This window comes from Notechis scutatus, chromosome Z (assembly GCF_049901735.1).
Source record: "Notechis scutatus isolate UNSWTSFEM ecotype Mainland chromosome Z, rNotScu1.2, whole genome shotgun sequence".
NCBI classification, from domain to species: Eukaryota; Metazoa; Chordata; class Lepidosauria; order Squamata; family Elapidae; genus Notechis; species Notechis scutatus.
The window spans coordinates 90,342,294-90,363,070 of NC_142025.1; the positions used below are offsets into that span (position 1 = coordinate 90,342,294).

At 38.9% G+C, this 20,777-nt stretch overlaps 1 protein-coding gene across 6 annotated transcripts in view; it reads right to left on the bottom strand.

Annotated features, from left to right (window-relative positions):
* Positions 1-605: 605 nt before the first annotated feature.
* ATXN7L3 (ataxin 7 like 3) overlaps positions 606-20,777 on the bottom strand; it is a 31,731-nt gene continuing 11,559 nt past the window's right edge. For all 6 annotated transcript variants that reach the window (XM_087947757.1, XM_087947756.1, XM_087947759.1 and 3 more), the window contains 10 exons: positions 19,821-19,992; positions 15,345-15,442; positions 13,428-13,450; positions 12,545-12,590; positions 11,306-11,337; positions 10,725-10,793; positions 9,605-9,648; positions 6,561-6,632; positions 5,292-5,425; positions 606-3,903 (listed from right to left, as the gene is read on the bottom strand). In XM_087947757.1, the coding sequence (XP_087803883.1) occupies positions 3,752-3,903; positions 5,292-5,425; positions 6,561-6,632; positions 9,605-9,648; positions 10,725-10,793; positions 11,306-11,337; positions 12,545-12,590; positions 13,428-13,450; positions 15,345-15,442; positions 19,821-19,992 (842 nt within the window). In that variant the 3' untranslated portion in view covers positions 606-3,751. The remainder of the gene's footprint in view (positions 3,904-5,291; positions 5,426-6,560; positions 6,633-9,604; positions 9,649-10,724; positions 10,794-11,305; positions 11,338-12,544; positions 12,591-13,427; positions 13,451-15,344; positions 15,443-19,820; positions 19,993-20,777) is intronic.

Consider the following 20,777-nt stretch of genomic DNA (forward strand, 5'->3'; position numbering starts at 1 on the left):
GGGAAAAAAGTATTTGCAGAATTCTAAAATCCATATTTTGTAGAGTATTGTTTTGTATAACCTATTTTGTCCACTTGTTAAAAATACAAAGTGCAATCCAAACATATTGGCTGGATTCACAAGCCAAGATTAAGAAACTGCAGTTGCTGTTTTCAAACATGTGATATGCAAGCATCTTACATTAGAGCAATGAAAGCATTCCCGCAACACAGTGAGCCAAAAATCACTTTCATCCCTCCTAGTGTATTCTAGCATGTTATATAAATTCAGAGAGTCATCAAATTATTCATACTGTTGTATTCATTTTACACTTCTGCATTAGCAGCCAATATAAAGACTAAAAAGATCTTCAGTCTTTAAAAGAATATATACAAGGGCCCAGAGAAGAAGAAAAAAAGGGTATTTCTGAGTATCTTTAGGAACTGCAGTTCAGAGTAGAATAATTAGGGTTTTCTTTCAAAAACAACTCTAATTTATTTGAAAGACCTGATTCCATAGTGCATTTTAAGAAAACCATGTGTATCTTTGCAACATACCGGTATTACAAAACATTTTAAAAATTCCCTTTTCTCAAAACGTGTAAAGCCATAAATAACCTTAACCAGTACCAAGCAGAGTTACAGTTTATTTACACAAGCATTTCACAATCCATGAATGGGAAGAAAAAAATACAGATTTGACAGGGTTTTTTTTAATATCTAGCTACCTGTACAGTCTGAGATTATATAGATAAAACATTTTTTAAAAAAATCAGAGACCACAGTACAGTACTTTCTTAAATGATTTCTGCACATGTTCAAAAATATCACATAGGTGCAGTTTTATACATCAACAAATTTAAAAACTCATTAATCCATTCATGATAGAATACAAGGTTTGTTTTTTTCAAGTGAAACAGGCCTACCTTAAAAAATAATGGGTGCAGGTGCAGATCCGCATGTAAAACGACCTTTGTCCTCCCCTCTTGCTAAATTAATAATGTTCAAAAGTCCCCAAAGTTTGTACTTCCAAAGTTGCCTGAAACATGATCCCAAAAGCTTGAGTTGCAGTCATGGGAAACAAACAGGGATCTACTTTTACTCTTCTTTCACACTTGCTATCTTTACATTGCTGCAATAGTGTAAAGTTAGCCAGCATTTTGATACATGATTTAAGTATTTAATTACTTGTTATCAGGAAGTGAACAATATCCAGCTTTTCCCACCTCCCTTAGAAAGAGGGAGAGCTATTCACATCAAATAGCTACATTATAAGGAGGTGTTAGGCAATTGTCTGATCCATACTTACACAGCTCTTATAGAATACCGAGTCATATATTTAAAAACATGTGCTAAGTATGAAATCTAGGCAAGTGGCCCCCAAACTTTTGGGCACCAGGGACCAGTTCGATGGGGAGTTTTCCACAGAGCAGAGCAGAGAGTGTGGTTTTGCATGCTGCTTGCATCCCGTGGATGGGACTTCGCTTGTTTGCATGACCCGGTTGCTGGCATGCCGCAGACCGATGCTGATCCACAGACTGAGGGTTGGGGAGCCCTGGTCTAGGCAATGCAGGAGTAATGCTTTGTAGATTAAGATCAGGAAGGAAAAAGATTAAGATTCCTGCAAACAGGTTTTCCTTTAACAGAGTGCCACAAAGCTAGGTTTTTTTTTTATCACTGTCCAGAAAGATCTTTCAGGAAGGCCCGCCTTGATCCCAGAATCCTCTCTATACAACATACCTTTTGCCCAAGTATATAATGGCAAGAAAAGAAGATCAACCTCAGTAATGTTGACTTGCTATGTCTCCTATTTCCACACTTGAAGCAATTTAGGACAGCAACAGATCTAGCATTTATGCCTTAACATAAGCACTATGGTAAACAGAATTTGCCCCCACATGTAACAGCACCGGAAAAGCATATGGAACTCTGGGGAGAAAGGAAGAACTTGGCAGTCCCTTAGAGATTCTTCCTGTAAACAGTATTGCATGTGCTGAAAGCTTTTCACATCAGGACAGTTGATGGGGATTTTTCAGAGAGCTTTCCCTGATGTAATTGAGCTATGGATTTTAACAGTGGAAAACATGGAGTTTCTCTATCTTTTGATCAAGGACTTTTTTTAGTTGCTAGGAACAAAGAGGGAAATGAAGCAAAAGAAAGTTGTCAGCCACCTCAATCCAGGCAACAGCCTCAAGCAGTTGTTATTAGCAATTTGGATCATCTACTACTGTAGAAATTAACTACAAACATTCTTACATTAGGAAGGAAACAGCTAAGCTTCAGTAAATTAGACGTATGGGTAGATACAACAAATGATCTTTTTCATGTGCACACTTTTGGAAGAAAAGAGGGAACACATTTTGAAATGGTTACATAACTTCTGTATAGTTGTTGTACACATTGTAAAGGTTCAGGAAAGGGAAGCAAAAAGCAGAGGCAATATTCCATAGAAGTAGTACTACAATTTCTAGCATCTATCTATAAAATCATTGTATCATGATTTATGGCAGTAGATTTGAAACAGCAGTTGTCTGTAAAAAGACTAGAATAGAGCAGGAATGAAGTGGAGGGAAAATATATTTGGGGGGGGGCGTGAAAGAGGGTGAAAGGGGGAAATATAGTAAAACTATTAATCTAAAAAAACATATTCTCCCTCCCATCCCATCCCATTATCTCTAACTTTTTTGATTTTGCCCCTAATACTCCAGCACAGTTTTAATATTTTAAATACACTAAGTTAAAGAGAAATTAATAATAGCTAGTAGGTCAGAGCATAATCTCCCTGCCTGGTCTCAATGAGAGCTGTTTTAAAATTCATTAATTCAAATTTACAGTAAATTGTCAGGGACATTTAAACATGTGTATTAACTTATATGTAATGCATGTCTTGGCTCATCAAGATTAGATAAATAGAGATTTGTATCCAAGCACAAGTAAGGAAATTAACTTCTTCACCAGCTTCCTGATATCCATATAATAGGAAGAATACAACCCCAGACTCTTAATGTTGATTTATATAAGATTTTAGAGATGCTAGTGGTGAAGAAGCAGATAGTGTCAGGAAACAATAGTGACAACAGCAACATCTTTTCAACCCTCTGCCCGTCTCAGCATATTAGGATAACTGAACAAGGCAAAAACCTCAGAGAAGAGGCTGATCTATAATCTCGTGCTACTTCTCTTGACAATGAAGAGGCCACTGGAGTAGACACTTAAGACAAAAGGGTAGGCACTGATTCTTCTCCTTTCTGCCATACCCTTCCAAATCAACAAAAGAGCACAGGCAGGTTTATATGCATAGATGCCTCTCAGCCCTGCCAATTCAGCCTCTAGCACTGCTAAGCAAATATGATGCCACCATATATATAGTCATGATTGAACAACCACTAACATCACAATAAATAGACAAATTGAAACGGGAAGGAGAGACACCAATTCCTCCCTGATTGATGGAGGTGCTATCCACCTTTAAGGCCTGCCTCAAACCACCACCATCCCTTTTCCCCAGAAGTGGAGAAGCCCACTCTCCCCCAAAGCAGCCCTAGTCTTTCATTATACATCTGGTGGCCATAGGGCTATGCCACGTGTTTTAGGAGGCTTGAGACGAGGGCAGTGGACACATGCAGCCATCTATCTTCACAGTTAATTATTGTAAAGGTTGTCCGCAAGGGACCACTTGAGAGGATATCAGCCAGATCTGTCTCCCGATCTGGGTCAGAAAGGAACAGAACAGATTCCTGGAGCCCTCCCTGTTTTTCTCATCTCAAAATTATTCAATTTATGTCATCATAGAGGCTGGGAGTAGGAGGGGCAAGTGGTTTAGACTTCAGTTTCTTTTTACTGGAGCTCATTCCTGAAGCACTTCCTACCAGGCTCATGTGTGGTTTCTTCTTTTTGGTTTTTCGAGATTCAGAGTTGTTTGTACCTGTTGTGGGGAGAAAAAGAATGCATTTTTAAGTATTGTGCCTGCCTGTTTTCAGTCCTGTTTTTCAAATAATTTCCTTGTCCTTCAATAAGTATATGCCAATTTTGCCTGGGCAACAATTTGTAATTATTTGAAAAACTTCTCACTGCCCATACCAAGCTGAACAAAATAAATCACTTCCATTGAAAAGCACTGCCATGAAGGGATGAATTCTGCTGTCAAATCTGTATGGCCCATTTGCACACACGAGTCATCAAGTAAAGAGCATGCCCAGGAGAGTAATTGCAGTGTTGTAATTACAATAATCATCAGCACAATCATAAGCTTTATAGTTCAGCAAGCCAGAAAACATACAATTCCCTGAGTCAGTACTGACAATACTTTTATCAAATGAAAAGATTTTTCATTAAAGTGGCACCTACAGCAATATAATCAACACTGGGCTGTAGTGTCTTTTGCCAATTTGATTTGTCACACTTGCATGTGCTGTAAGTGTGAGTAAATAAGAGTAAGTTCATATACTTTTACATCAACTTCAGTTTATTATTTAGAAGCATTTCCCTAATGGGCTTCTGTCAACTTCTTAACAAATGAAGCAGTGCAGCTTCTAGATGTTGCAGACCAAGAATGCTCACAGGATTCAGACAATACAGCAACTGGCAGAAGATGATAGATTAGCATTTAAACAAAATCTTCAATGGCCTTTTCTCTTTCTCTCTCTCTTATTTAGGGAACTATTAGTTATCTCGTGATTTTCCTTTCTTATTGTGCCTCCATGTAGTCTGCAATGCAGACTATGTAATCTGAAAGAACAGGGAAGTTGCTTTCAGTGGGGTATATCTTTGTACCTGTTTTTGGTAGAGATTATGGGCAGAATCTTTTATACAAATAATTGCCAATGAATTAGCTGATCATAGCTGAAAAGAAGCTAAGAATATTATTTTCAAGTAGTCTGCCCATCAGTTTTTATGAAGGAACCATTACATTATTTGGCAACCTGTGGGAATTCCTGAATCATATTCCTAAAGGTTGGAGTTGTCTGCATTCAACAATCATGTTATCCCAGCATTGCAAATAGCATGGTGAAATCCAACAACTCAAACTGCGCAAAATGAGCTACTGCAACACATGATGTTTAGAATTATAGGAAAGGTTAAAGAGCATCTAGTGCATAGGTATGAACAAGATAAACAAGATATCCTAAGTGATAATGCTTTGATGTCCTTGCTCCTTCTATGTTCAGCAGTACAATGTGCTACGACAAAAAAAGGTAAAGAAGCAAATACTCCTACAGCCTCACAATTGAAAGTTACCTTGAGACCCAGTATTTAAGATGCAAGCTATTATCACTTCACCTTGCTCTCTCAGGCAGCTAAACACATTCTTACTTGCTTTTGACGAAGCTGAATCAGAGGGAGAGATATCTGAAGAACCATCCCATTGAAGCCGACTCATGAGAGCTTGACTCTCTGCCACATCAAAGCTATCATTTTCCACGCTGCTTTCTGTTTCAGGAAGTGAGCTAAGTAAAGGGAAAATATATGAAAAGGGGAAAAGATTAAGGTCAATTCTCTTAACTGCAGCAACAGCTAATAGAGAAATCCAACCTGTACTGGTAGAGACAGAGGCAGTTTCAGCAAAGCTTTGGAAGTAGGTTCTACAGCACCTCCAAACATTACATTTTTATGTGAAAGATAGAAGACAATGATTAATACATAAGAAGTAATTAACTATGTTAATATTCTAATTTTATTTACTCTTAAATTTCATTATTTTGGCGTAGCCCCACCTGCATTTTCTGGCATACTGTTATAATTACAAAGGCAACATGCCTTTCGTGAACAGAAAGAGAAACAGAAAGAGGCTTGCCTGTCATATACCATCAGAAAGAAAAAGCAGAAAAGACACTGCCTTCAACTGTCCATCCACATTTTCCACTAATTTTTTATTTTTTATTTCTTTTAGTGTGAATTTCTAACCTAGAAAGATATGCTTGAAAAATTCTGGATGAAATATGCCTAACTCTGAAAAACCAAATGTATCAATGTAAGTTTTCTGGGGCTCAGCAAGAAACCAACAAAATGATAAGTTGCAAAGCAGTAAATTACTGAAAGTTGTTCCACTTCCTATGTTCAGTTAGCAAAATTCAGCAACATTCATACAGTTAAACAGTATGAAATATACGTTAGAGCAGTGATCCCCAACCTTTTTTACACCGCGGCCTGGTACCGGCATCAGCTGGCGCCGCCATCTTTTTGATGAAAAAGTGCTTCCGGTGACCTCACGGAAGCACTTTCATCAAGATGGCGGCGCTAGCGCTTCCAGTGAGCTTTTCCGGGTAGAAATGGCTTTCTACCGGAAAAGCTCACCAAAGCGCTGGCGCCGCCATCTTTTTGATGAAAACGTGCTTCCGGTGAGCTTTCTACCGGAAAAGCTCACCGGAAGCGCTGACGCCATCTTTTTTTGATGAAACGTGCTTCCGGTGAGCTTTCTACCCGGAAAAGCTCACCGGAAGCACTTTTTCATCAAAAAAAGATGGCGGCGCCCAGCAAGCCAGCGGCCCGGTAGGACTTGTTCCGCGGACCGGTTGTTGGGGACCCCTGCGTTAGAGTAAAAGAGTTTCTCTTCTGCATTCCTTTCACCCTAATTATACTTACGCAGAGGATCCTAGGAGGTAGATCCTGACTGACCTCCGCTGTTCATCAGTGTGCTGGGGGCAGCGAAGAGACCTTCAGGCAAAAGACAAGATTACAGAACAGTCATAGGTTGTGAAATACATGCTTCCTGCTCTTTCATCACCCATAATCCTAACCAATCAATATTCCAGAAACAGGGGATCAACACTGTTAAAAAATCTAAAGGAACAACCAAATGCTCAGACCTGGAAAATATATTGAGTATCCCAGTCTGTCTTTGAAACAATGCCTATCTACTAGCAAAGCAAAATTTAGTAACCTGTACAGTTTTTCAAGAATTGTATTGTTTTGTTTTTTAATTCTTTCTCTGAAAGCAAGTCATTCTTTTTTGTAACTGGAATCTGAAGACTTTAAGACCAGGAAGCAAATTCAAGCCAAGTTTTAAACAACTGGCTGCTCAGCAGTTTTTACCTCTCAAAGTAGACTCTCAGCAGCATCTTGTGAGAAACTTAAAATACATTTAGTCAGGTGGGCGTGGCCATGGTGGGCATTTGACACAGGCTCAAGGTGCATTTTTCCCCCTTCTTTCTTTCCACAGTTCTTTACTATAACCATTTTCCTATGTCTTCTACCAGATATTAATGGCAAACATTTATTAATTATTCTTCATATTCCACTAAACTTTTCATTTCTACATTTATACCCCATTGTTTAATAGTAAATTGTTTTTCCAGGCAGAAAAAGCTATTTGTACTATTGTATTTTTATTGTTAAACTAATAATAAAAATACAATAGCATAAACAACATGATAACACAAGATCTAACAACAGAGGTAAATTTCCAGGATAGTAAATAGAAATGGCTGTCAATTATATATTGTTAATTGTAGATTAAATGGACCTACAGTATGTAAAAGCTGGCATTAAACTGCTTTATTAACATAGGATGTTGCTTGTTTTCTATCCAGGTCAGGCTCTTACTTGGGGTCACATAATTGTAATCCAGTCCAACCCAGCCCCCTCCTGCAGCACTCTGCTGGCCGAAAATGGGCTGCACAGAGGTCCCGCACCCTGTTTTCAGCTAACAAAGTGTTGCTGGAGGCCAAAAATGGGCCTGTCAGAGCCCCATTTTCGATCAGCAGAGGGCTGCTGGAGAGGCCAAAAACAGGCCTTGTGGGGCCTCCGTGCAACCTGTTTTCAGTCAGCAGAGTGCTGCAGGAGGCCAAAACAGGCGGCGGGGAGGAGCGCATGGGCCAGTCCTTTGATATTTCCAGCCCAGCCCCATGGGTCAGGTTTAAGCACCCCATGAGGAGGATCCAGCCTACGGGCCTTGAGTTTGACACCCCTGCACTTAGTTATATGAAATACAAGTTGCTAAACTTAAGTTATATGATGTATGCAATCTATTTAAAAAAAAACTTTTTCTGGAAGCAGAATCTGAATTTGTTTTTAAGTACTGGAGTATTCGAGTTATAGTACCTCAATAGATGGCAGCCCTTGGCTACCCTTTTTTGGGCTGGGGTACAAGAAACATTAAAGCCCACAACCATTTTGTTTTGCAGGGTTGAATTGGAGCTGGTTCTTCCCCTTCCAGACCCTCATAACCTCCCAGGTGTTGGATCAGCACCAAAATGGCATCACCTGCTCAGCCAGAGATCGAAGTGTGTAACTAGGTATCGTCAGCATACTGATGCTGCACTCTGTGCTATGAAATGACCTCATCCAGCATATTCACGTAGAAGAGTCATTTTCAAACTTAGCCACTTTAAGATGTGTGGACTTTAACTCCCAGAATTCTCCAGCCAACATGAAACTCTACTTGCAACTGAAGAAATTCTCCCAATGAAACAGAAGAAAGATAACATGAGAACTAGATGGTGCAACAGGCGAAGTATCAATTTCATGAATATCTTCACGTACTATTCCTCTAATGCTGCCATAAATTGCCAGCAGTTCCCTTTTGACTTTTAGACAGGATTAATAGACTGGACTTTGTACATAAGAATTAACTGAGCCAAGTCTGACATCGGGCTTGAATCAAGGACAAAGCATTGAAGCATTTTGATCTCCCAGGACAATCCATTATAAATCTTTATGTAGTTGTTTTGGAACAAAAAGACTTTTCCAGAGCAAATAAGAGAGAGACAGCTGAACTTATACATATCAGTGATTTGCAACTTATCTCAGAAAGTTTCAGCAAACACTGTTTTTAACACAGAACAATGGTTAATTGATAGGAATTTATAACCTGTAGCCTGTGAGACCCTCAGCTACATAATCATTTTGTTTTCTTCTCCCTTCTCATGCCTATGTTTTTAAACCCTATGTTAAGCAATTCCCTGCATCTGATAAAGTAGTCTGAAGCTCATGAAAGCTGGTATCTTATAACAAAATGTTATTAATTTGAAAAGATAGTTCCAAACTTTCCTAATGAGTAAAATACCTTAGCTTTTGATCAGGCATGGAAGCCCAATTCATGGTTAAAAAATTATGTGGAAAGCTTTTATACAGCTGTTGTGTAGCTCCCAAATTTCTGAATTTCTCCTAAGAAGCTAGTTAAAGCCCATTTCTTATTCATCTGTACACAATTAAGAATCTTTTCCAAGAGGATCTTTGAAAATGCATTTAAAAGCTAATTTTATTTTAATATTTGAAATATCAGGATTAGCAAGAGATACTTTATTGTAAGGAAAGTATCCCTCCTCAGGTTACAAAGTTAAATTAAAATGGAAAGAATTCCCTTCCCACCCCTTTCTTTAACATTTTTGTGCAATATCATTTCCAATAATAGGGCTTGCTCGGGTGGAAAGTATCTTGCAAGTTCCACCAAAGAAAAAATATATTTCTTCCCCTCAATTTTCAATGCATATTTTCTCCCCAGGTGTGAATTCTGTTTTGAGTAAACACTACTGAAAAGATCAGTTCCTATAATCAGAAGCAAGTAGATTCAAGTCTAGTCAAACTAGTCACTGCAAATGGGGCAAATTTGTGATCTAGAGACTTTTTTACTAGCAACCAAAGCAACTCAAAAGGGCACCCAAAAATTAAGAGAAGTTGGTTCTCACCGTGTACACATCTTCTTGGTATGTTCAGAGATCACCCCACATTGCTAGAGAAAAAAGACCATACATAAGGTTGGTTGATAGGCTGGGTGAGTGCATCAGAAGATGGATATAATTCTTAAACATTCAAAAAGTAACTATTTCAGAATGTAAATATTTTGATTCTCAGACAGAACCGTAAATGCAGCCATGAATTTTCAGCAACAGGCTGGCTAAGAAGAAAAACAATATTTAAGTAAACACAGCCAGATAAAAACATGGAAAATGGGGAGTAAAAGAAAGAGCGAGGCAGAATAATGTAACCCTTGTGGGTTGGAAGACCTTGGAAGACCTAAAAGGTGCAATGCCTAGTCTCAGAAAGTTGTACATGGGAAGGGCAAGGATGCAATACAGAGGAAAATCCCCTTTTAAAGCAACTCAACTGAGATGGGAATTTAAAAAAGAACTATACTTGTTTTCTCCTTTCAAATGTATTGGGTCTCCAGCCCCCGGATCCACAGATAAGGATCATATTCCAGCTAGGAAGAGCAACCAACTTCTGCAAGTTTCTTGCTTTCCCAGGATAAAATAAAATAAAAAATCAGCCTGAGTAGCTACTTTAATTAGGTCAGCAGACCCTATCTCCACAATGATAGACATCAGTATTTGCACACCACCCTTTATTTCTATCTTATTCTGATCCAGGCACATTAATCCTCATACTACTTGCTTACCCCTTAGCGTCATTTGACCTTCATTTCAACAAAATCTTGCTTGGGTTCCTTCCCTCTTTCATAGTCAATAAAGCAGCAACTGTACATTGCTATAGTTAAATGAATATTAAGTCCAAAATAAATAATTCATATCAGATTTAAATATTATTTGGCAGCTTCAAGGAATTGAACAGTCCTCAAATCACTTCAAAGGGTAGTCAGAGGATGTATCTTCCTTTTGTAATGTCTCTTCCAAGTAAATGTTTAAGCACTGCATAGGCTCCAATGATCAGTTATTCAGACCATATGCAGCATTCCTAACGGCAAGCATTTACTTTCAAATAAATAAACAACAGTTTCACTCTATTAACTGAAAATAAGCAAAAGCATACAGAATCATTAGACAGAAGGCAACAGAGCTAGGTACTCACTGTAGTTAGCAAACTACGGAGCTCCTCAGGGCCCAGAGTTTCATAGTTGATTCCAGCAGAATTGTTATACTAAAGAGGAGAACACACCACACCCAGATATTTTAGGTGTTACATAAATCATGGCAATCCTTTCCTTCACATTTTCACCATAAAATGAAATGGTATGAAAATAAAATTATGCATGCCCTTCTGTAATCCTATTCTATTCTGGAGTCATTAACCTTAGGAGCTCTTTTAATTTTAAGACAGGTTGACAGCCACAAGTGATAGGGTAATGATGCAGAATGGACAGGGCTTTGTCACACAGCAGTGAAATTCTTTTAGGGAGCATTCACTGTTTTTTGTTAAAATTGACGATAAGTCTCTTTGAAGCTGACATTAAAATTTCCTCACATTCTTTTTTAAATGTAGGCATTTATGCCATCAAATTCAGGCATATTGTGAGAATGGGTTCCAGAGCCACTGCTGTATTTAGACAAGTTGACTCAGGCACCTCAAAACAGAGGTGTTGTAGAAGATCTAGTACTTCTTAAAATCATAAGGAGCAACACACAGCATTGCTGTGCTGATCTTAAACTCACCTTAAATGGATCTGAGCTACCACTCAGCTCCCCTATAGGAAGAGAAAAAAGAATACACATAAGTCGCAACACATGTGATCTCATTCTACTAGTGAAATCATCAATGCACATGCCAGAGAACTAGTATTTGTCTTTAAAGGTCAATTCATAGATTCCATATGGCTATATATCAAGGTTGTTGAGTTGGGTGGTCCCTGAGGTCCAAAAGGTTGGCAAGCCCTGTTCTAAACATTCTAAAACATGCTTAATTCAAATTACAGTAGGAAAAGTTAATTAGTGGAGAAAGCAAGCTCAAACAGTGAAGCAACCCCCATTCCTTCCAATCATTTTCATGGTGACCCAAGACACCTGTGATTCTGAAGGCTTTTTTATATTTCCTTGTTGCCATTCATGAAAGGCTCTCTTAAGCAAACCCATCACCTAACTGCCATTACTATCTGCCCATCTACCACAGTCTATCAAGCCTTCAGTAGATTCCTCCAAATGCTCAGTATTTCCTCTCCTTATTTGACAGACCAGAACAGTAGATTGCCTGTGGTAGGGCTACTACATCTAACCTGCATTTTGGCAGCCTTAGTAGGGTAACAAATCCATTCTATGCACTTCTCCAAATGCCCAAACCAATTGAAAGCCATGACAACCTTTGTTTTCTGAGCATAGTGCATATTGCTCATGCCTTTCCACTAAAAACCTGAAACCAAGCTACTTAAGAACTACTGAGATATTCAGCAGATTGAGCAAAAACATTCTGATTATACAACACATTTGTTCTCCTTGATTTTCTCTTTTTATATTTCCCCACAGCATGTTTACAGCAGTAATTGACAAACAAACCTGACACATGTTATAGTTCAATGAGAAAGCTGCTACTACATTAAGTGGCATAAAAGCATCTGAAAGTTTGACTACATAAGAAGTGCTCTGACTCTCACCAGCAAATCTATCTATGTGTAGAAAACTCCGGCAATTTAGCTTCTGCTTTAGTAGTACTTGTTTCCTTCCAATTAATCTGGCATGCCCATATTCATCACTCATGCAGAAACACAAGAAAACAGGGCTTTCCAAAGGCAGGCACTTCTTGCAGTGCAAAAAGTATGTACCCTCTCCACTCCAAATTTTAATTAAGATACACAAAAGCTCTACAGGAGAATTGGGAAATTCTTTGAAAATGCATTATGCTATGTCATATGGAGATCAGATATAGGAACAATAAAAGATGACTTTCCACAATACACTCACCATTTTTATGCTTCAGGGACTTGGATCTTCGGGGAGAATTGGGATTCTGAAAGAAGTCAGGAAAAATAAAAGGTATAGTTTGGTATGGGGGGATACGGAAATTCTGAATTTAATAGATCCTGCAACTAAATTCCTTCCCCAACTTGAAGGGCAGATTTTTCAACGTTATTTCATTTCAGTGACAAAAATCAGGCTACTCGCTCAATAGTTTGAACAACAGTTTCAGCAATGTAGATGATTTAAAAAAATGTTTTGGTTACCTGGAACTCAAATAATATTTGAAATAGAAGAAGCACAGAAATTGTGAAATGAATAGTTTTAAAGACTGTTGTTGATATACAGATACAAAACATTCATTACTAGAGTGTCTGGGAAGGAAAACTTACATTCCCAATGTATGCTGAGTTCTACATTGAATTAATGGATTACAGAGTTGTAAAAAGGGGAAATTTTTATTACAATTTTTTAAATAAATGTTTCTATGCCTGTTAGAGGCCCTTTCTCTTTTTTCTGTATTTGGTGTCTTCACTTATTCTTCCTCTTTGCCAGCACTATTTGAGGAGCCTACAACTCAAAGGAGCCATGTGACTCAAAGTAAAAGATAAAAGATGTAGACGCACAGAATAAACTGAGAAAAACCTTCCTAAAGGATCCAAATTGAACCATAATCTTGTTTCCCTTGCTTACAGTAGCACAATTTCAATCCAATGCACAAGAGATTTTGAAACCCAGGGTTTACAAATAGTATCAGATCATGAAAACAGAGAGTTCTTCACATACAGAATACTTCAATTTTTTCTAATACTAATTTCTAACTTTGCAAAAAGTTTAGAAATGCTTATTTTAATAACTAAAACAATATTAAATGTAGGCATGATCTTACCTTATCCGATTTCCTCTTCTTTGCTAATCAGTAGACAAAAAAGAGATATTTTATTTTAGCATCCCCTTAAAACATTTTCAAACTTAATTTTTGGTCCAAGAATTATATAAGCCCATGTGTGTCTGGATGTTAGAAACAATGCTCTTTAATAGTACAGATCAAAGTTCTGAGTCTATATTTGTAGTAGCCCAGAGAACTCATTCTTGTCTCAAATTAGAAACAGAGATACCGTATTTGCCGGCGTATAAGACGACTTTTTTGCCCTGAAAAACATGCCTCCAATTGGGGGTCGTCTTATATGCCGGGTCGCTTATACGCCGGCAAATAGTAATTGGGAAGCACTGCGGCTGCTCAGGGCTGAGGCACTTTTTGCACCGTGGAAGCGAATCCCGTGAAGCCGAAAGGAGCAGCCAGCCTTCTCCCAGCTCCCAAGGAAACGAGGCTCGCACCGCCCGAGCTCCGCTGAGGTGTCCGGCTGGGGCTGTCAGGAGTTGTTACCGCTGGCGCGGCTCCGCGCGGTTCCAGTCCCGCGTTGCCTCAGGAAGGGAAAGGCAAAACCAGGAGCCGCTGCTGCCATTGCAAAGCGCCGCCGCGGCTCTTCCTTTTTGCCTTTCCCTTCCCGAGGCAACGCGGGACTGGAGCCGCGCCAGTGGTAACAACTCCTGACAGCCCCAGCCGGATACCTCAGTGGAGCCCGGGCGGTGCAAGCCTCGTTTCCTTGGGAGCTGGGAGAAGGCTGGCTGCTCCTTTCGGCTTCACGGGATTCGTTTCCACGGTGCACAAAAGTGCCTCAAAAAAAAAAAAAAAAGTGCAAAAGTGGAAGGCGTGCGGAAGAGGGGCGAGTATATAACAAACTATATTTTGAGTGGAAATGTTGGGGGTCATCTTATACGCCGGCATATACGGTATGTAAAATGGAAGTTAGGACATGGAAACTGATGTTAAAGTATGATTAGTTTCTCAAGTCATTCCCCCTCAGGTTTATTTCAAGTAATAAAGACTGATAATTTTTCATCAAGTTGGCATAATGTCATAGAACAACAACTAATGACATATGGGTTACATGTGATCTATAGGATATAACAATGCCAAGCATACACTTCTGCAAAGATTAAATGATACCGATTTCCAGGTGGAACAAAGACCTAAACCACAAGTATGGTTTCATTGGCCAAGCATTTCAGATTGTTTGGGACCCTATATGACATTGGAATGCAATGCTAGACTTAACCTTGCTGGGCTGATTTTGGCTTTGCAAAGCTTTGCAAAGCTTTTTGCTGCTTGTCTGCCTTCTTTATGGACTCAGCTGGGTGGCAGGCCTCCTCCACCATGAGGTACCTATGCATGCTTAACGACCTGTGCATTTACCTATCAGTGGCATCAGGGAAAGCAGGGGTGACGTCATTAAGTAAGGTTGTCTCACATAACAGTTGTCACTGGATGGATGGACTGTAATAGGCAGTCTCCATTACGGTAGCAGGCTGAGGATTACCATAATTAATAAGGAATTAATAATTAATCTGTTCCTCTGCAACGTATCGCCATTAGAGGAAGCCAAAACCTTTTCATTCTCTTGAGGTCACTTCTGAAAACTATGTTTTTAGACCCACAGTTGTATAAAACTGGCCAATAATAACTTGTTGTGGCATTGGCAGTCTCTCTCTCTCCCCTACACCCCCAAGCTGGGAACTCTATCTGAATCCAGATCTTTTGCATTAGACTCCATATCGCAAAATGCTCAAGATGCAAGATTGCCCCTTTGAACCATCAAATTCCACCAGAAGAGCCTTCTAGAAAATCTCACTCATCAGAATTTCACTGAAGTGGCAGCCAAATTCAATATCAAGTCCTCATTCTATGAAGAGACTATCTTTAAAAAAAGAGCATTCTCACAAACACATCTTTGCCTCAGCTTACCTTTCTTCTCAGATCCATATGACCAGTCATTATCATTTATGTCATCATTGTCCTCTTGATCACTCTCAGATTTGTTCATGTTGTTACTACTTGCTATCCTGTAGCAGGGAGAAGAAAGGAGAAAAAGGGTTCTTTATTTTTAATTTCAGGATGAAAGACTGCAACTACCGTGTTTCTCATATAATAAGGCCGGGTCTTATTTTTTTTTGAGCCCCCAAAAAATGGCTAGGCCGTCTTTTCGGGGGTGACTTAATTCCCCCCCCTTGCATCTTCGGGCGGGTGGCGACGGCTTGGATGTTGACCTCGGCGTTGGTGGGGCACTTCGTATTGGTGTCAACACAGGCAGCACCATACCCGGGTGTGCAACAAAAGTACTTCCTAACGGCAAGCCCCACCACCATTCCCCCCATTTCGCATGTTTTAATATAGGCCTTAATTTGGGGGGAGGGGCTTAATTTCATTTCATGCCTATAAAACATGCTGGGACTTCCTATTGGGGGAGGCCGTATTGTTGGAGAAACAGGGTAGAACTTCCACTTTCTGTTCCAAGCCATTAACCAGGGGTGGGATTCAGCTGTTTGGGCTGGTTCAGGTGAACCGGATATTAATTTTACATCCAGTTCGGGGAACTGGTAGTTCCAAAAACCAGCTGAGCCTGCCCCACCCAGGAGTCCCCAGGCACATGGTTCTGGCTCCCAGGTAAGTGCAGGAAGGCTTCCTAGACCCAAAATAGGGCACAGGGGGTGTGTTGTGCACTTCCCACACCCTGTTTTGGCTCTCCTGAAGCTCCAGGGAGATTTGCTAGGCCCAAAACGGGGCATGGGGTATGCAGTGCCCCCCATACCCCATTTTAGCTCTCCTGAGGCTCCCCACGCCCTGTTTTGGGCCTAGCAAGTCTCTGCAGTCTCCTGGGAGCGAAAATGGGGCTTAAGGGGCATGTTGAACTCCCAAACCCCATTTTTGCACCCAGGAGGCTCCAGGAGGCTTCCTAGGCCCAAAACCGGGCACAGGAAAGGAAAGGAAAGGAAAGGAAAGGAAAGGAAAGGAAAAGAAAGGAAAGGAAAGGAAAGGAGGGGGGAGCGAAGGGAGAAAGAAAGGGAAGGAAGGAAGGAAGGAAGGAAGGAAGGAAGGAAGGAAGGAAGGAAGGAAGGAAGGAAGGAAGGAAGGAAGGAAGGAAGGAAGGAAGGAAGGAAGGAAGAGGGAAGAAAGGGAGAAAGAAAGAGAGGGAAGGGAGAAAGAGGGAAGGAAGGGAAAGTGAATGAGATATGGATGGATGGATAGAGGGAGGGAGGGAGAGAAAAAGGAGAGGAAGGAAGTACCATAAACCCTGGCACTAGACATAGCTTCAGAGAATGCTTTGAAATAGCATAGCGATCCAAGGCTGGAAGGGACCTCAGAGGTCATCTAGTCCAACCCCCTGCTCCAAGAGCATGTTAAAGTGAATTTCTCTTGACCCACCTAGTCACCTGACCACCTAGCCACACCCACCAAGCCATGCCCGCCAAACAGGCTGTTAAAACATTTGAATCCCACACCTGCCACTAACTCATGCAGGATTGCCAGGAAATGTAGCACTGCTCCATGACATTGCCAGGCAGTGAGGGTGAGGAAGTTCAAAGAAGACTGGCAAATGTGTTATCTGAAATAGGTATAAACAGAAAAAGGATGGCCAGAGTTCAGGTTTCCAAGACTGATGTTTTTGTCTTTTTTAAACCTAGAAACTCAGACCTGCCAACACAATATTCTCAATTGAGAAATTAGTCCCGAGTAATACCACTGAATGGAGCTTGCTATTTTTCTATACAACAGTTCCAAATTATCATTAATTGCAGTAGTATAATAGGGAGTAGGTAGAAAGTTGGAAATTCTGTTAGCATTAAGTGTATTGAAGAACAAAGTCCACCACAAAATGAGCAAGTGTGTTAATTATCAACTGAGGTCACTATATTTCTTAGCATGTGTAGCAGACTTCTTCAACTTGGGATGCTACCTACTGTATGTATGGATTCTAACTTCCAGAATTCAGCAGTCACTATGATACCAATATTAGGGAAAGCTGGTTTACAGACTGGAATGCATTTCTGATGAAACCTGTCAGCAACCCAGTGAGGCAGGTCAATAGAGACTCAAACTGCAGTGGAAACAAGAAGCTAAGAAAGCTAAATAGTTTTTTACTCCTGGAATTGACATTTGGATGCAAAGGTTGCAGCGGTGGTCAGAAATGGCCACCTCAAAGAAGAACTCGACCAGAAAAGAATGTGCAGGAGGAAGATAAGAAGTGAAAGTTCTGGCTGACCGGGTTAAATTGCAAAAGCAACAACTAAGGTACCCTGGAATTTAAACTAAAAAAAAAAAGTAACATCGTTCCCAAGAAGATTCGGAAGCAGCGAAGAAAAGTGAAAAGGGAAAGGTTTGGCTTTTTTCTTCTTCTCTCCCTTTCCCTATATTGACAACTAAGAGATTTAAATAAGAAATTGGGAAAAAAAACTGCTTTGACATCAACAGGCAATTAAGCTGAAAATAAAATAAAATGTCAAAGGGATAATAAAGATTTCTGGACATTAAAAAGTTTTTTATAAGCAGGAAAGGAGAGAAAAAGAATAAAAGGGCAGGATCTGGAAAAAAGGGAGGAGACTGCCTGGAATAAAAAGGAATCCACAGTAAAACCTCAACAAGACTTCTAAAAGATACATTTTAACTGAAACTTGGTAACTAAATTGTAGAACCCCAGGAAGAGAAAGTGAAAAAAAAGCAAAAAGAAACAGCTTGCGTGTATTTGGATTACTTGGTGATCATTGGATTCTTGGTTATTGCATTTGAATGACTAAAATTAATTGGGTGGTTGTTTAAAAATTTATACAATGGCAGTACTTCTGGATGAATTGAAAATGGAACTTAAAAAGTACAAAGAAGATGCACAAGAAGGGAGAGGTTCTTTTGGCTTCATTTTTCAATTCTTAGAAATGGAGATTTGGAACTATGAGAAACAACAAGAAACATCTGCAAAACAAGAAGACTGGGACAAAGAAGAAGCCATTTTTAATGAACAAGTAATTTTATGTGGGGAAGAAAAAGGAAAGGGGGGAAAGAGAATGGAGAATTTAAGACTTAAAAAAACAACCAAAGAAAAGAAAAATAGTTCGAAAAATAAGTATAATATTGGAAAGCAACAGAAGAGGAGAATACAGAAGAGAGGAATAGAGGTAGAGAGACAAGGGGGTAAAAAGGGGAGAGAGAAGAACAAAGGGAAGAAGGAAAGGAAAAGAAGTTACAAAGGACACAATGTATGATTAAAATGAGGGATAAAATAACTACTGTAATCTTGTGAAATGTTTGTTAATAAAATAAATGAAATAAAATAAATGAGAGAATTGAATTAGGAAGGGACAGGAACATTTTAATTAGTTAATGTTTTATAAAATATAAGTGAAGGGGGGTGGTGGAATTAACTATGGAAAGCTTATAATTGTTCCCATAGAAGTATGATATTTAATTGAAAAGTAATGTTAAAGAAGTTAAGATTTTAATGAATATTAATATTAATTGAAGAATTGAATTGGAATGGAATGTGTTGTTTTAACTACATATATTTATAATCCTTTTTTTTTCTTTTTAAGAATACAGTGTGTATTTTAAGAATGTACCAAGCAGAATCCGAATGGAAGTTATGTATTATATTGAATGTTATAACTTTAAGGTATATATTGAAGCCTAAATAAGAGTTAAATGGATAAAATTAAAAGATATAAAGGTGTCATACTCCAATCAGCAACTACAGAAGAACCTTTGTTTAATGAGAAAAGATAATATGAAATTGAAACATGACAGACAAAAAGTATAAATACAATGATTTGAATTGAGATGAGATAATTAAAATAAAATTAAGAAAGTTAAAAGAGGGGAGAAGCTATGTAGAAAATGTAAAACAGTAATAAGATATGGAATTGAACATAAAAATGAGCATGAAATTGAATTTGTGTCTGTACGAAGAAATGTAACCCAGGATCATGCTACTTTCAAAAAAGATGTTTTATTTGTATTTCTTTGTGAAAACTCAAATAAATTTTTTTAAAAAAAGAACTTGCCACAGTTTGTTATCTACACAATCAAAGACTTTAGCGTAATCAATGAAGCAGAAGTAGATGTTTTTCTAGAACTCCCTTGCTTTCTCCATAATCCTTTGATTTCCTCTACTGCCTTTCATATTTCCACATTCTTTACCATGGCAAACAAATGTAAAATAATGATGCAAAAATGCATCAGTTCAGCTTTTCCACTGATGCATAATTTACGCTAGCATGACAACAAATAATGTGTTACTTTACGCATAGAATAAACATAAAACAATACAATCATAGAATCTCAAAGTTTGATTTTCTTTTCTTCTTCTGATACCTGATTTTCAAGCATATCATCCTTGGTCTCAGCTCTTTTTCTGATAGACCTATAATGTTCAGAGCCTTCTAATGTCCTTACCTCCTATTGGCAATGCGGCTGCTGTTCCGACCCATACCAAGGCACTTCTCCAAGTGTGGGGCAAAGCGGGAGGCTGCAATGCTTCGGCTACAGTTTGGGCACACACATTCCTTAGTCTTCCACTGGTTATAGACCTGTCCAAAAATATCCAGCCCTGGTTGATCTACAATTTCTGTAACCAAAAAAGAAAGGTGTCTCTCAGTTGAACATATAGCCAGGAAGGGCTACATATATAAGCATCTCAAGAACTTCACCAAAAAGTAGCAGCTTAGATTGACAGACATTTAAAAACAGTCCAATTTTCCCTTCTTTTAAGATAAACATTACAAGAATAGTGACCTACAATGTAATCATCACTATTGCTACCAGAACAATTCTCAGTCACAGAGGGGGAGACAACAACCTTCAGACACTAGAATGGCTCTGACCATGCAACACTCTTTCAACTCTCACAAAGCTCCTTGGATAATCGTAGAATAATCTCTACCATCTCAACCACCACCACCACACACACACACATTCCCCTGCCTAGCTTATCATTAGTGTGCATTAAAAGTTAAAATAGTGGCTAGATGAGTGGAGAGCAATGTAGGATAATAGTTAAAATAGTTAAAAACCTTACAGATAAACAGAAAAGGGAATTGACAGAGAAAACAGATCTTCAGATAGTAAAGAAAGTTAAATATTTAGCCATCTATCTAACAGCAAGATGTGCAACAATTAAAGAGGATAATTATATAAAATTAACGCAACAAATAAAGCTGGACTTGGAGAAATAGAAGAATTTACAACTATCAATGATCGGGAGAATAGCCAATATAAAAATGAATATATTACAGAAGCTACTTTTCTTATTCCAAATGATACTGATAAAAATAGAGAAAAAATATTTTGAAGAATTAAATAAAACAATTTTGAAGTATATCTGGCAAGGAAAAAAAGCAAGGATAAAACTGA